This window comes from Telmatherina bonti (genome assembly GCF_933228915.1).
Source record: "Telmatherina bonti genome assembly, chromosome: 21".
Classification (NCBI taxonomy): domain Eukaryota; kingdom Metazoa; phylum Chordata; class Actinopteri; order Atheriniformes; family Telmatherinidae; genus Telmatherina; species Telmatherina bonti.
Window position 1 is genome coordinate 15,329,545 of NC_136630.1, and position 14,214 is coordinate 15,343,758.

Consider the following 14,214-nt stretch of genomic DNA (forward strand, 5'->3'; position numbering starts at 1 on the left):
AGCCAAAACGCAGTAAGGTCAGACTCTTCATAGTTCATTATTTTCCTAGATAGGTCTGAAAGAATACACCATGGGGTTTTGGCATTTGGTAGGTAAAACCTGTGCACGTTCTCATTCACCCGATTTATAATTAAATAATTTCGCCTTCACCTGCAGTTGACGCTATTGCGCAGGTGCAGCATTTTTTGCTCCACGCGACCAGTTCGCACGTGGTACACTCATACAGACTGTGCTAATTTAAACTACTGTAAGTACTTCTACAATTGAAAGCAGTGTATCACAATTTTCTCTGAGTTTGCTAACGAAACTAATGTTCAGGTATTGCTTTAGTATGACAGCTAAAATAGTTTTTAGTCTGGACTTGGCGTTAGAAATTGTAATGATAAACGTTTCGCCTTCGAAAGTTAGCTAAAATTGTAGACATGCTGGAAAATGTTGTGGGAAAAAATATACTACACAACTCTACCTTGTATTGTTCGTTTAAATGTATTTTTCTGAATTATTAAACGTATTTTGTATATTATTTAGCGGCAACTACCGACATGGACACGATATTTTCACCGAACACGACTCAACCCAACCGGCCACTAAGGAAACCTTCATCAGGTCCCACGGCCCCCTCCTCCTCCTTTACTAGGCCAGAATTCACCACCATATCAGTCGCCCCTGGCGCCATTTTACACGGTAATAAGTCAAACCTGGTGATGTCCACCATGCGTTTACAATGTTACAGTGTTAGGAGGCTAATTTGAACCCACTGTTGGTAAACAACAATTTTACTTAGATTTGAACCAAATGTAATTAAAATTTTTTGTTTGCCTAATCTGACATTAATCTTTTTTGCAGGTCCCATAACCACACCACTACTTAAGGATAAGTCTAAAGTATGTAAAAACATACACATGTCATTATCATGGTTATTGCGCTATACGAGAAGTTAATTCCTGTCTGAAAGTCTTTTTCTGCCTTCTTAGGTAATGGGATTTACCACGCCACCACTTACTGTGCACTTCTGCAACTACTGTGGTAAGCAAGGTGAGATTACACTTTAAATTTCATATCAAGTCTCCATAACGAATATCAAGTAGTAACATTTGGCCATAAAGTAGTAACCGACTTCTCATGTGTGTCTAATTCTTTGGTAGTTTGCACCATTTTTTTGTGTCGGTGTTTTTTGTTTGCATGAGTATTCATGGTGGTTTTTTTAAACAGGGAATTTTCGATGTAAACGCTGCAAGAAGATGTCTTATTGTTCTGTACTGTGCCAGACAGAAGATTGGAAGGCTCACAGACATGTGTGCAAGGCCATTGAACCAGAACCTGTAAAGTAAGTGGAATTTACTCAAAATCGCAGTAAGTAGCTGCACATCATTTGTGTGGAAGCCTACACAATTGCACACTGTTTACATAGTGTCTGCCAGCCATTTTAATAGTGTATTCAACAGCTATTCCATTGGATGTTCCACTCGGATTCTGTAGCACAAACTGCCCTCACAAGCCACTTAATCAAACTCATTTGGGTTGTTAAACCTTCTCAATATGTTTTATATCAAGTTAAAAATCATTATTCAATATATATTAGTGCCATTGTGTCTCAGTTATTGACAAAATAAACTTGTTTGCCCTGAGAGATTGTGAGTTTTGAAAGCAGTGATTGCACACGCAAATGTATTTTCCTTTTATCTAGGAGAGAAATTCCTCACTGGCTGCTTTTTACAGTTTTTGCTGATTAATTCACCAGCAAAATGAGAATATGCACACCCACTTTAGCCATTACCTTTTTAGTTGAATTAAAACTCCCCATCCAATAAATACTGATTTTTTATTTTTGTTTTATCTTGTTTGCTCCCTCTAAAGGGAGAAACTCATGGAAATTATAACTGCCCGACATGTTGAAGACAAAGACACCCTGGCAGAGGTGAAGGTAATGTTAATGTTCACTTCTTGGCAAAAGTTTTTTTTAAATTTTATTTATTTTATCTGTACTGTATTAAAGGCTAGTAATTCATCCGGCCCTCGGAAGGTTTCTATGAATGACTTGTGTATTACCAAAGCCATCGAGGGAGCAGAAATCCAGGTATACCTTGTGTAATTAGTTGAATAAAATTATACAAGTCAAGTGTATTGGATGCCTAAATGTAGTGTCTGTTGCATGTGTGTTTTCAGGCATCTGTTATAGAGTTCTATCACCCAGGCAAATTTTTCCTTATTGCTCAAAACCCTGAGCTGCCGAAGGCTCTACAGAAGATCAGCACGGAGCTTCAGAAAACTTGCAGTGTCCTCTCAGCGATACCTTATGTACCTTCTGTCGGAGAAGTTTGTGCAGTTCAATTCTCTTGTGACATGGTGAGCATTAAGTCTTAATAATGAGAAGAGACGCATATTGTGGGATTCAGTTATTGATTGACATGGTTTCCATTTTTCCCTTTTAATGTCTAGAACTGGTATCGAGGTCTCGTCCAGACTTTGGCTGCCGACCAGAAGATGGCTAATATCCTTTACATTGACTTTGGCAATGAAGAAGATGTACCAGTGGACCGGATCCGACCACTACCTGCTAATATCCACCCATTTTCCCCATGTGTGAGTATATGTTTTAAAGCTGCTAACGAAAAGCAGAAGATGTCTGCTGTGAAAAATCCCTGTTAGTGCATTGTTTTGTCTTGTGTATATGTTATTTTATTAATATGAATCATAGAAATTTACTGCCAAGGATGAAACTTTTCATGAAAGCATTCATCTGCTGTGCAACAATTAATCTGTAGTACGTAACAGCTAGCATTATTTTAACCCATGCATTTATTACTTGCAGGCAATGAAGTGCCGGATCGCTCACGTGGTCCCTGTGGTTGGCAGTTGGTCAGACAAGTGCTGTATTGCAGCGAGACAGCTGTTGGCTAGCAAGATTGTGACTGTAAAGCTGGTGAAAACACAGGACACCAGTCACATCCATGCTGTGGATATCCTGCTTTCAGTTGGTGATGAACGTGGAGCTGAATGAGCTCAGAAAAAATGAGGATGTATGTACTAAGGATTCCCAGAAGCATAACTTTTACATGAAACTGTTTCCTTGTGTCTTTTAGGAAAGTACCTGAGCACATTTCTCCTTGAGCAAGGGTATGCAGTGAAGGAAACCACCAGTTTGGCACAAACTGAAAAAAATATAAGTAAGTTAATGGTGTGTGTGTGTATATATATATATATATATATATATATATATATATATATATATATATGTATGTATACTTCAATATGAACCCATTTTCTCTATGATTGACATTAAATCTGTAGTTGGGTGAAAACTGTTAGGCCTGCACAAGATAATGAAATTCTTGTTGCAATATCAACATGCAGAATATTAGGATGACGCTGCTCTGAATGGTAGGGTGCAGGGATTTTTCACAGCAGAAATATGACTTATGACTTTACAAACAACACTTATGACTGAAGAAATTTATGCTGTCCACCAAAACTAGTAAGGTTATGCCTAAGATGTAAGATCAGTGCTCATTCCACAAAATACAAACTTTTCATTTTATTGTAAAAATGTGTGATTAGGCTTTTCATTTATGTAGAATACAACTAAGAAATTAGGATTTATTAATAACTATTTAATTTACACATTCAAAGTCATGCAGTACTATTTAAACAAACTCTTTGCTGCCATATTAACTGTTTGACTACATATGCCCTGACCTGTGCAGAAATGGCTTCCAGCTGAGGAGCAGAAAACTGTCTGGCTTTTTATTTTCAAAATGTCACTTCTTTGAAGTGCACCAGTATCCTATATTCTGCATGGAGTTTGCTATTTTAGAGCCTCTGACAACAAGAGTTGCGTCTTCTTAGGTGCCATGCTGAATGCATCCTTGGAAAACTTCAGGTGTCTCTCTGATGGGAAAGATGAAAATACATGGGCGCAGCCTCCTGAGCCAATAATACAAGCAGTTGGTGACCAGTTGTCTGTTGTGGTCACTCACCTCCAGTCACCCAACCAAATAATTGTGCAAAAAATAGAGAATGTTGGTGAGTAGCATTTGATCTCAGCAATTCAACTTGAGCATCTCAAAATAAAAATGTGTTTGCTTTGACTGAATGCTGGTTTGCAGGCGTCCTCCAGGATTTGCAGTTGAAGTTGAGGGAACACTGCTCCAAGGTTCCTGTTCCACAGAACTTCAGACCAGGTCCCGGCACAGTCTGTTGTGCCCAGTTCTCTGGTACAGCACTTCTGTAAACTGACCCAATTTATCCACACAGACTTCAGTGACAACATAACACTTTGTTTGTACCAACCAATGTTTGCTTTTCCTTCATATACACAGCAAAATTTTCAAGTTTGTATCCTCTAAATATGCTTCATGCATTGAACTTCTCACATATGTTTCTTTCAGAAGACAAGCAATGGTATCGAGCAGAAATTTTAGCTTACCCCTCAGAGAAACGAGTGTGTGTCGGCTACCTTGACTTTGGCAACTCTGAAGAGGTGGATTTATGCCAACTGCGACCTATCAGTGCTTCACTACTTGCCCTTCCAATGCAAGCTATACCCTGTGGTCTAAAAGGTAGTTTGTCAGATGGAGAAAGTTATTTAGAAGAGTTTCAATTTTTTAACTATCTTTTTTTATTAGTCAATTGTAAGCTCAAAGTTTTTGAGTCTTTTTTTTAAACTTTATTTGCCATCCCACTGAGATTTATAATAGATGCTTTTTTCCTGCAGAAAAAACTTTGGTAAATTTAGATGTCATTTTCAGATGTAGTTTTGTATTTTTGAGTCACTTTCTTTCGTGCCTGCATCTGACTTTGGGGTTTTTTGCCAGGGGTGCAGCCTCTTGGGGAGAAGTGGTCAGAAGACTGCCTTTTGGCCCTGCAGCGACAAGTGTTGGGCAGGACATTACGGATTGACATCCAGGGAGCACATGAAGGCAAAGCTTTGGTGACTATGATCGATGAGGCCAGTGATCCTCAGGCCAATGTAGCCGAGTTGTTGATCTCTGCAGGCTACGCTGCTCCTATTCCTGTTGCCACCAGTGTCGATCAGCAGGCCAGTGAGGCAGCTACTACTCCAGAACCACATGGTGGGAAAGTTCATTTCAGGCTGTGCAGACTGTTTCAGGCCCATTATCTAAAAATATTGTGTTTAGTCTTTTAGTTCCTAAAACATTAATGTTCACATTAGATTATTTTGAAAAAGGTCTAAAACAATGACTGGTTCAACTTCACCAGGATTTCACTGAATGCTTTGGTGACAAATTTACCCTCTATAGTCAGAGTTTAGTTTTTCAGCTGCTGCTTTTAAATTGTATGACTTGGTCTACAAGTACAAAGATACCGTGTGGAATTGATTTATTGCAATCCTCAGTGTCTTGCCCTGAATGTGAACCTCTGGTTTGGTCTACTACTGAGCTTCCCTGTGATGGCCACACAGTGGCGCTACGTGTTAGTTTTGTGGAGAGTCCTGGGAAGTTTTATTGCCGCATCAACAATCCCACAGGTATTGCTGCTTTGGCCAAGATTTTTTTTTTTTTTTAAAAACATATGCTCAAGCGTAACCTGCATTTTGTTTTGCTGCCTTTGTGTTTTCATAAACATAAGGAAATTTATGATTGCCCTTACATTGCTTTAATTGCTTTTCTCATGTTGTATTGAAAAATATTTTCTGCAATGTAGAATTGTGAGACAATGGTTTTCATAGATTATTGTGCATTGATTGCTTACATACTATGACACTGTCTTGTGCCCCTTAAACTGTTTTTTCTTTTTTCTTTTCAGACCATCAGAGGCTAATAGAGCTGCAAGCTCAGTTAAAGGAACACTGTGAGACTAATAAGTCACCCTTCATACCTAAAGTGGGAGAGCCATGCTGTGCCAAGTTTCCTGGTGAGACCCTCAGAGAACACCTGATGCCATGGGATTAAGTTAACTATTTACAATATTAAACAGGGAGTAAACTAATCGTTTTTATGGAGAGACAAAATACTGATGTTGTGATTGTCATCTGTAAAGCGAATGTACTGTAATCTGTCTGCAGGCATGTTTGGTCTGCTTTAGTATTCTGAGTACATTTCGTGGTGTTTGGGTTGTTTTGTTTTTGGTAATGTTTTGCCCCTCCACTTTCCCAGATGATGGATCATGGTATCGGGCTTTGGTGAAGGAGCTATTTGAAGACGAGGCAACAGTCAACTTTGTTGAATATGGCTACAGCATGACAGTGAAAACGAGTCATCTTTGTTCTATTACACGCAAACTCTTGAAATTCCCTTTTCAAGCAGTTCCCTGCTGGCTTACAGGTAAACAACCGGTAGTTAACCAAGACTTATTATATATCACAAAGTATTTTTTTCCTCCTTCAATTGGATATTTCCTAAACCATATCTAGAAATACAAGGTATGATTACAACTACTTTTATATAATTAATTTTAATATCATACGTTTCGCTGGTACAAATTGAAACATTTTTTTGCTGTTCATATGTGACAAATTTCCACAGTTTATATAAATCTATCTTTAGTGATTTGAAATATTTTATTTCAACACAGAGGTTTTAAAAAGTCATCAAGTTTCTAATATTGCACATGTTTGGATTCAGGTGTGGAGCCACTGGGATCAGAGTGGAGCAGTGAAGCTCTGCTGTGGTTCCAAACTCTGGTGGATGGCGAGCAGCTGAATGCTCTTGTCGTTTCAGTCACCGACCAGGGTTATGGCGTGGAGCTGGAGAGCAGAGGACAAAACGTGGCAGCTGCCCTCATTTCTGAGCAGCTTGCTAAAGTTTCTGGAGAGATGTCCAAAGAGATGCATGGAAAGTTGGGCTCTATGACCAAACAACTGGAGGTTGCGATAGAAAACAGGCAAAACCGGTTGCATGTTCAGGCCTCTGATAAGGTGGAAATCATTTCCAGAGAAGTAACCAGTGAAGAGCAGACAGCAGTGCAATCAGACGGTCAGCTGGGATGTCATGTGTTCAAGATAATATGGTCGACGATGTTCTGGAGCAAATTTTCAAATACTGTGATTTATTTCCAGTCGCATCTTTCCCAGTGGATTGGAAGACAGTGGAACTGCCGCTGAATGAGACCTTTCAGCCTTACGTTGCCGCTGTCATTAGTCCATCCCTCTTCTACTTGTTTGGTGTCACCCAGGGTGCGAACACTCACTTTCTACTCATTTGTTTTTTGAAGCTCAAGTGAAAAGTTTACAAAATAATTTTTTTCTCTTATTTTTTGTCAAGTGGACCAGCAAAAGCTTCAGGAGGTGATGATGGAACTGGCTGCCAGCTGCAACAACAGCACTTTATCTGCAGATGGAAAGTGCAAACTGGTTCCTGGGGCTGCCTGTTGTGCCCAGTTCTCTGGTAAGGAACAAGTTTAAATTATTAATTATAAATTATATGCTCTGAAGAATAATTATTTTCATTATCATATTAAATATCTGCAACTACTTCATTCCCTAATATGACTTCAGTTTTTACAGGTTACTATAGACTTTTTGCTGCAACTCGCATGAAGGAATAGATGCAATGACAAATTGTATTTAAACTTTAAAACTACCATCATAGTGTCGACAGTAGTGGTAAAAAAATTTTAATTTTAAAAATGCTGCTCCATCCGATCAGTTTCAGATCACTTCAGTTTGAGGCAAATTTTACTGGTCAGCATGGAAAACTAGGTGTTCAGGTTCTATTGTTTCTGCTCAGTGGTTTCAGACTACTACCAGCCTAGCTGACAGTGTACTGTCTGTGTCTGTATACATCTTTCTCTCACATCCAGTTTTAGTTTTTCCTGAATGTTTTTTAGACCCCACCTGCAGTTCTGCCTTTGCAAACCTAAGCTGGTAATTCCATGTCTGTGACTAGAAATAATTACACAGTTTGTGTGCGTGATGTACGTAGGAGCTTCTTTAAACACAGTATACAAGTCGGAGACTAAAGCGTGGTACACATTCCACAGCCAGCTAACCACAGGGTCCATTTTAACAGAGATTTCTGAGTAGGATGTTACAGCAGTTGCTGTAAATACCTCCAGTCTTTATCTGGAGAGGACTGATCATGTTTTTACTGAGCCTACTGATGTGGACCATTCCTATTTTTGGGCTTTTAAATATCTTTCCAGTACTGAATATTTTGTGTTTCTTCAATGGAACAATACCAAACATTGAATTAATTAACCTTTTTCTTTTCTTTGTCAGCTGACAATAATTGGTACCGTGCTGTGGTCCTGGAAGTTGGTGAGAATGACTTGAGTGTCATCTACGCAGACTACGGCAACAGTGAAAATGTACCTTTCTCTCGAATCCTTTCCATCCCCATGCACCTGTTACAGCTCCCTTTTCAGATCACCCGCTGCACCCTCACAGGTATGAAATGTTGCTCCTCAGGTTTTTTTCTTTTTCTTTCTCTTAATTCACCTAAAGTAAATTCTGAGCAGCAGCATTTCTCTCAATTGCACAATCCTCTGCTTCCCATATTTTAGGAAAAGAGCACTTCCCTGCAGAATGGCCTGCAGAAGTACAGCAGATGTTCAGGAGTGAACTGGTGAACGGCGTCCTTGCCACTGTTCAGGCATTTGATGGCTCTGCTAATGTGCTCTCCCTCACTCTACCTGTGGAAAGGGGTGGGGGACACCTCACAGCCATGATCTTAGATGCATTAAATGCCTACACCAACAACCTAGATACTGCAACCAGGACAGATATACCTGGCAGCACACCCATTTGTTCTGCTGCTGAACCTGCCCCTCAACCACCGCCAGTACCCGATTTCCAAAATGACCTGGAAAACAAGACTGTGACAGTTAACACCTCGGGGCCAAACCAAGCTCCAGAACCAACAACCCAGAGGCCTCAGCAGATGTTCAGCACTTCTCCAGCAACAGCTAATGGTTTGTTAAATCAGTAGTTCACTGCCAGAGGAATTAATTGATTAAATATTATAATTTGTGTTCTGGTATTGTTAAAAGTAGGATAAAGCGATATCAGCAAACCATTAAGCTTGTAGTGATATTTTTATGTGCACCTGTTGCTACAAGAAAAGGTGTAATTTTCCCAGTTACTTGGCAAAGTTACTCTGCCTGAATGGCACATTGGATACTGAAAGTGTTGACCATAACAAAAGGCTTGTTTTCATTTTCAGAAGATCCTATGCAGAAGGTTGTTGATCAGATGGCGCCACCGTGCCAAAATAACACATATAATAATGGTATGTACTTAAATCAGAATCTGCTCCTCTGTCTGAACATGCTTACAGTGTCATTCTGCAGGTTTTGCTCTATGCGGATGATTAATTTGAAATTAATTTAGTTTGATCTAAATTTCAGATCCTCAGACCTCAAGCTGCTGCTGCCAGAGTATTAAGACAAAGGTCGGGCCCACTTTTAGTTCTTTTAGAATTAACTTATTAAAGTGTGATAAAATGCCAGTTTAATATGTAGTTTTGTTATCGGTAATGCAAAAAAAAAGTAATGTAAATATGTTTATCTGCTTGCCATCCTCAGATTGACAAGCTGGAACAGATGATGCAGCTTCAGATTGCTCTCTTAAAAAAGTTTGTTGGAGAGAGTAAATAATGAAGATCCTGTAGATAAACTTCAATGTTCACCAGAATAGCCTTTCCACCCATCTTTTCAGTTGCGGTTTTACATTTCATTTAAAGTCTTCATGACTGATGGTGCACTGGTGTTTTTATCTACAAGTTACAGTCAAGTTTATTTTTATTTTTTTTGTTTGGTGGTACTTCCTGTGTTGCCATTTGTTCCATGTTCCTAATCACGTGTTAACATGTCCAACTTGAGTTTTTTTTTTTTTTTTTTAATTTTTTTTAAATTTTTATAAAGACTACATAAAGGTTCAGTTTGGAAAAGATGTGTGGTTTTTTTTTTGTTTTTTTTTAAATCTGTTTGGTCAATTAAACTCTTTTGTACCCAAAGAGGAATGTAAATTGAAGCTTAAAGACAGAATGGGCTTGATTATCGTTTCTTGGAAGGGACATATAAAGCTGTTGCGTGTCTGTCGCCGGACCAGGATAGGGGAACAAAATAACCCCCGCGGTGCAGGCACCTTAAAGGTGGGTATTAGGAGTGGGTGGGGTCGCTGCTTCGTCTGTTTGAAGCAGAGTTATTAGAACAGGACGGAAACAAGGTGCGGTGCAGACGCAGGGGGGGACTTCGTGAAAGACTACCCATAAAGTGTAGGAAGGTAAGGATGGTGCTTTTTACCTTGACATGGAGGAAACGGGGTGCGTTTGATTTGTTCACCTGATAGGGGTGGATAGAACGTCGCGGAATGAAAAAGACTCCGTCTGTGTCGAAGCTCAGAGCAAATCTTAGGTGAAAATACAAATTTGTATGATGAAACATCTGCAGGTTTTTCTTCAAATAAGACGAAGCAAAACTAAAGGCGATGCACTTTTTAAACTTGTGTTGTATGGCTAGAGATCAAAATGTATGAGAAAACACGAGAATAGCGTGTTATTCCATCTCCTTCAGTACGTTAGCAGCAAAACCCAATGTAGTTAAGCTCAGTACATTTCTTGTGACATGTCGGGGTCACACCCTCTGCTCTTTGCGGTGACCCCTGACACGTGACCAGATGTTGACAGACCAGCTAACTACTAGGTGTGCTGCTAACGACAAACTACAGACTAAAAGCAAACCTGTTTTAAATCTGATTTAAATATTTAATTTGTCTCCTGAAAGAAAATTAGTTTTCAATAATACACAGAACATGGGTTTTATATGGGACTTATGCTAAGTGGGATGTCCGTTATTAACATTTAAATGCATCATTTCAGACGTGTACCATGACTGAGATTTTTTTTTCCCCTGTACAAATTTATGACAAACTAAATGGTTTATTTTAAAGAGTATTTCTACAAACCTAAAGACTTAACATATTCTCCCCTCAATAAACAGTTTTTTTGAGAGGTTTGTCTAAAACTTTTATTCCAGAAATTTGTGTTGGTTCTTCTACGTGCTCACTGTATGAAAAAGATTGGAAGAAGTAGCTTTCAATAAACCTTTCCCTCCCTCCCTTTTCAATTGCATTTCTGAGGAAGCCACAGCAAATTGCCTACCTCCATATAACCCAGTGTTTCTCAGTGCTTATGTTGCAGTTATTCATAACTCCATCACACCTGATGCAGATTAAGTTGCTAATGAGTCAGATGTGTTGAATTTTGGAAACCTCAAAAACATACAGTGGATTGAGAAACTGATCATAGGCTATCCTCTGCGTCCCCTTTTCTTACACAAACTAGATTCATGTCCTCTTTCACAATTTCCATAATTGTCCTCATTGGTCTTCCCCTAGGCCTCAACAGACCAACATGTCCTCTCAAGTCTGCACCAGTGACCCCATTCTTATGTCTGGCGTTACTCTGCATCATCTCATCTAACTAGTGACATATTGCCCTCCAACTTGCATCTTAACTGTGGTTATAAACACCAACAACAATGAATATGACAACTTAAAATTATTGCATCAGACTAATTTTGAAAGTCTTTCCACTTCTTGAGCCTTCCTAACAAACTCCTTTAAGATAATGCCAAATCCATTTCTCTTTCCATCATCACCATGATGGAACAGCTCAAAATCTGCTCATAAACTTCTAACCTTAGTACTTTTACGTTTCTCCTGTCAATATCGCAACATTTTAACATTTCCTAGCATTTCTTGGACTCATCGTTTTTTAATCTCTCTCTTTCTCTGCCTACAAACATATCTTATTGTCCACAGTCACTTTAGGGTGATTATGGACAAGAACTTTCTTCAATTCATTTTACCTTGATTTCCATTGGGACCCTGTAAGTAAACAGCACAATTACAGGCTGTGTTAATCCTCATTTGGTCAGCTCTGGAAGACAATGAACTGATTCATATATTTGACTTTGATGGGCTTTTTTGCTGCAAGTCCAACCCTAACTCTTCCTGACATGACCCTCTGTATTTACCTGGATTTGCGACCAGCACCAGGTGGACACTGGTGCGTGCCCTCTTGACGCTTGAATCTGACTTTAATGTGTAATTCAATTCTGGAAATTTATCCAAAATTACAAACTAATGTATCATTCTCAGGTATTTATCTTCTCTGTCATTAAACGTTTGTAATAGTTTCAATTAACATGTGAAGTCCAGGCTTAATATGGGTAGAAACTCTTCCTTTGAATGTATTTAAGGTCTAAATTTACACCTAAACCTCATGGACTCAAGTGTTGTAATCCACTCACATGACAGGAATTTTGAAGCAATGATTAGCTGGCAGTGTAATGTTGAGTTTTATTACATGAAAGTCATTCCAGTTCCACTTCACTTTTTGATCTGTTTTGCTGCTTCAGAGCACTCGTCTGCATTTTGAATCCCAGCTGCGGCTCTTGATAGAAAAGTTGCTACCCTGAAGTTTCCACGTTTGTCCTTCACGTTTTAAAGGTTCTTTTGCAGGTGACTCGTTGTAAAACAATTAAATCAGTCAATATTCATGTGCTCAGACACTCCAAGCACTGGTTAGGTCTCTGAATTTTGTATGAAGTTGTTTCAGAAAGAATCCTCTCTAATTATAGTGTACAGTAAGGAGGCGCTTTCCAACCTAAGAACCAATACAAAACAGACGGCACATAGATGGATGGGCCTTCCTTTAATTTTCCAAAGTATACCTGCATGTTTTTTAAGCATGTGCCAATCTGCTTATAAACTTTTTATCAGAGTGAAACCAATATCTAAAAGGTTAGTTATTTAATTAGTCAGAAATGTGAGACATCAAAGATAGAAGCTCATTTTGCAGTGTTGATCTCTGAAGTTCATCTGTGCAGGTTTGTCCAGAACAGATGAAGGGAACGGGGGGAACCAGAGGAATGCTTGTGAAGAGCCAACCAATTTTTAAGACAGGCATGTGCATTACGTGTGTGTGTGTATTAAAAGTAGGCATGCTTGGCTGCTTCCTGTTGCAAGCCTACATACTCTAAGCTGCAGCAGGAATGAAATTTCTTGTTAAGACATAATGTCGAGTGCACAAAGGAGCATCAATAACCTCCGATGATGTTTATCTGCTCAGGGCTTCACAGTCGGCCACCGCCATGCAAGCTCTGCAGATCTCTTATCACAGACACACAGACTCCTTTTAAAGCGAGCCTCCATCCTGCACACAATTCTATTCACTGTCTCAGAAATACACACAGCTTTACGTATGCAGAGGGTCCGTCTGGCACATCCGACGTCTTTGCTTACCTCGATGCACACTGTTGATCTGCGGGCAGGGTATTATGCCCAAGCTTATCAGCAGCCAGAGTTAATCAGACCTTATCTGCTGCCCTTCGACATCGTGTGTGTGCAGCATACAATGACCACACAGAGAACAGAGCTGGCGGATGACAGCCAGGATTGTCAGGCTGATGGGATGGTTATGAGGTCAGATTGTGTGCACAGTTACCTGTCAGATCCACCTTTGTTTAAGAATGCAACCAAACATTAAAATATCACTGTAGTTATAGTATAGCAGTTCTTTATGGAAAAATAATTTTATTGTTTTGTAGTGAAATATGTAGTGTTGTTGATATTTAACTTCATTATAAGCTTGACATTAAAATTGAATTCATTACACCAAAGACATTTTTATTTAATCTTTATAACAATATTAATTGTTATATTAATTAACAATATCAATTTCAGTCTTTCATTTAGTGTGTCTATAACATACCTATTTAACAGGGTTGTGGTTTCATGCTGGACCACTGGGTTGCATGACAGTAAGAAGTTACAGAAATTCTCTTGTGTGACTCGCAAAGAATTCCAGTGGACTTTTGCATCTTTCCAAAACTGCTCATGGTTTGTAGTTCTGTGCTCAGTAGGTGTGAAAGACATTTTCTGAGAAAATGTAACTAGAATATGTGTGTGTATGGATTAAAAGGACTCCTTAGTGGTAAAACTGGAAAAATACCTCCTGCTGTAGCAAACTTAGTAACACAGTACACACATAGCAGAGGACAGACTCAGCGCACACTCTAATAGATGCTTTTCAGGGCCTGTGTAATTTTTAGTTTTATAGCTTTTGTTAGAGGTTATTGAAGTCTTTGTCACCCAATCAAAACACTTCCATGTGCACATGCTGGTTATTACCAGTAAAGTGTTGTGTTCAGACACATTTGAGTAGCGAGTTATGTTTTGTCAGTGGGATGAGCTGATATTTCAATTTAGCAGTTTTTCCTGCAGATGCTAACTTTTACACAGATAAAGCT

The 14,214-nt window shown here is 39.1% G+C and overlaps 1 protein-coding gene across 1 annotated transcript; it reads left to right on the forward strand.

Annotated features, from left to right (window-relative positions):
• Positions 1-542: 542 nt before the first annotated feature.
• Positions 543-8,888, forward strand: tdrd1 (tudor domain containing 1; the record flags this gene model as incomplete). The annotated part of the gene is made up of 22 exons (XM_079260534.1): positions 543-684; positions 847-884; positions 975-1,035; positions 1,213-1,327; positions 1,858-1,924; positions 2,024-2,077; positions 2,167-2,346; positions 2,440-2,583; positions 2,813-2,978; positions 3,084-3,167; positions 3,847-4,023; positions 4,107-4,214; positions 4,389-4,559; positions 4,815-5,042; positions 5,357-5,488; positions 5,767-5,874; positions 6,117-6,284; positions 6,585-6,935; positions 7,019-7,135; positions 7,224-7,346; positions 8,180-8,347; positions 8,464-8,888. 22 exons carry the CDS (start codon positions 543-545, stop codon positions 8,886-8,888), a joined length of 3,327 nt encoding a protein of 1,108 aa, XP_079116660.1.
• Between the last annotated feature and the right edge of the window lie 5,326 nt (positions 8,889-14,214).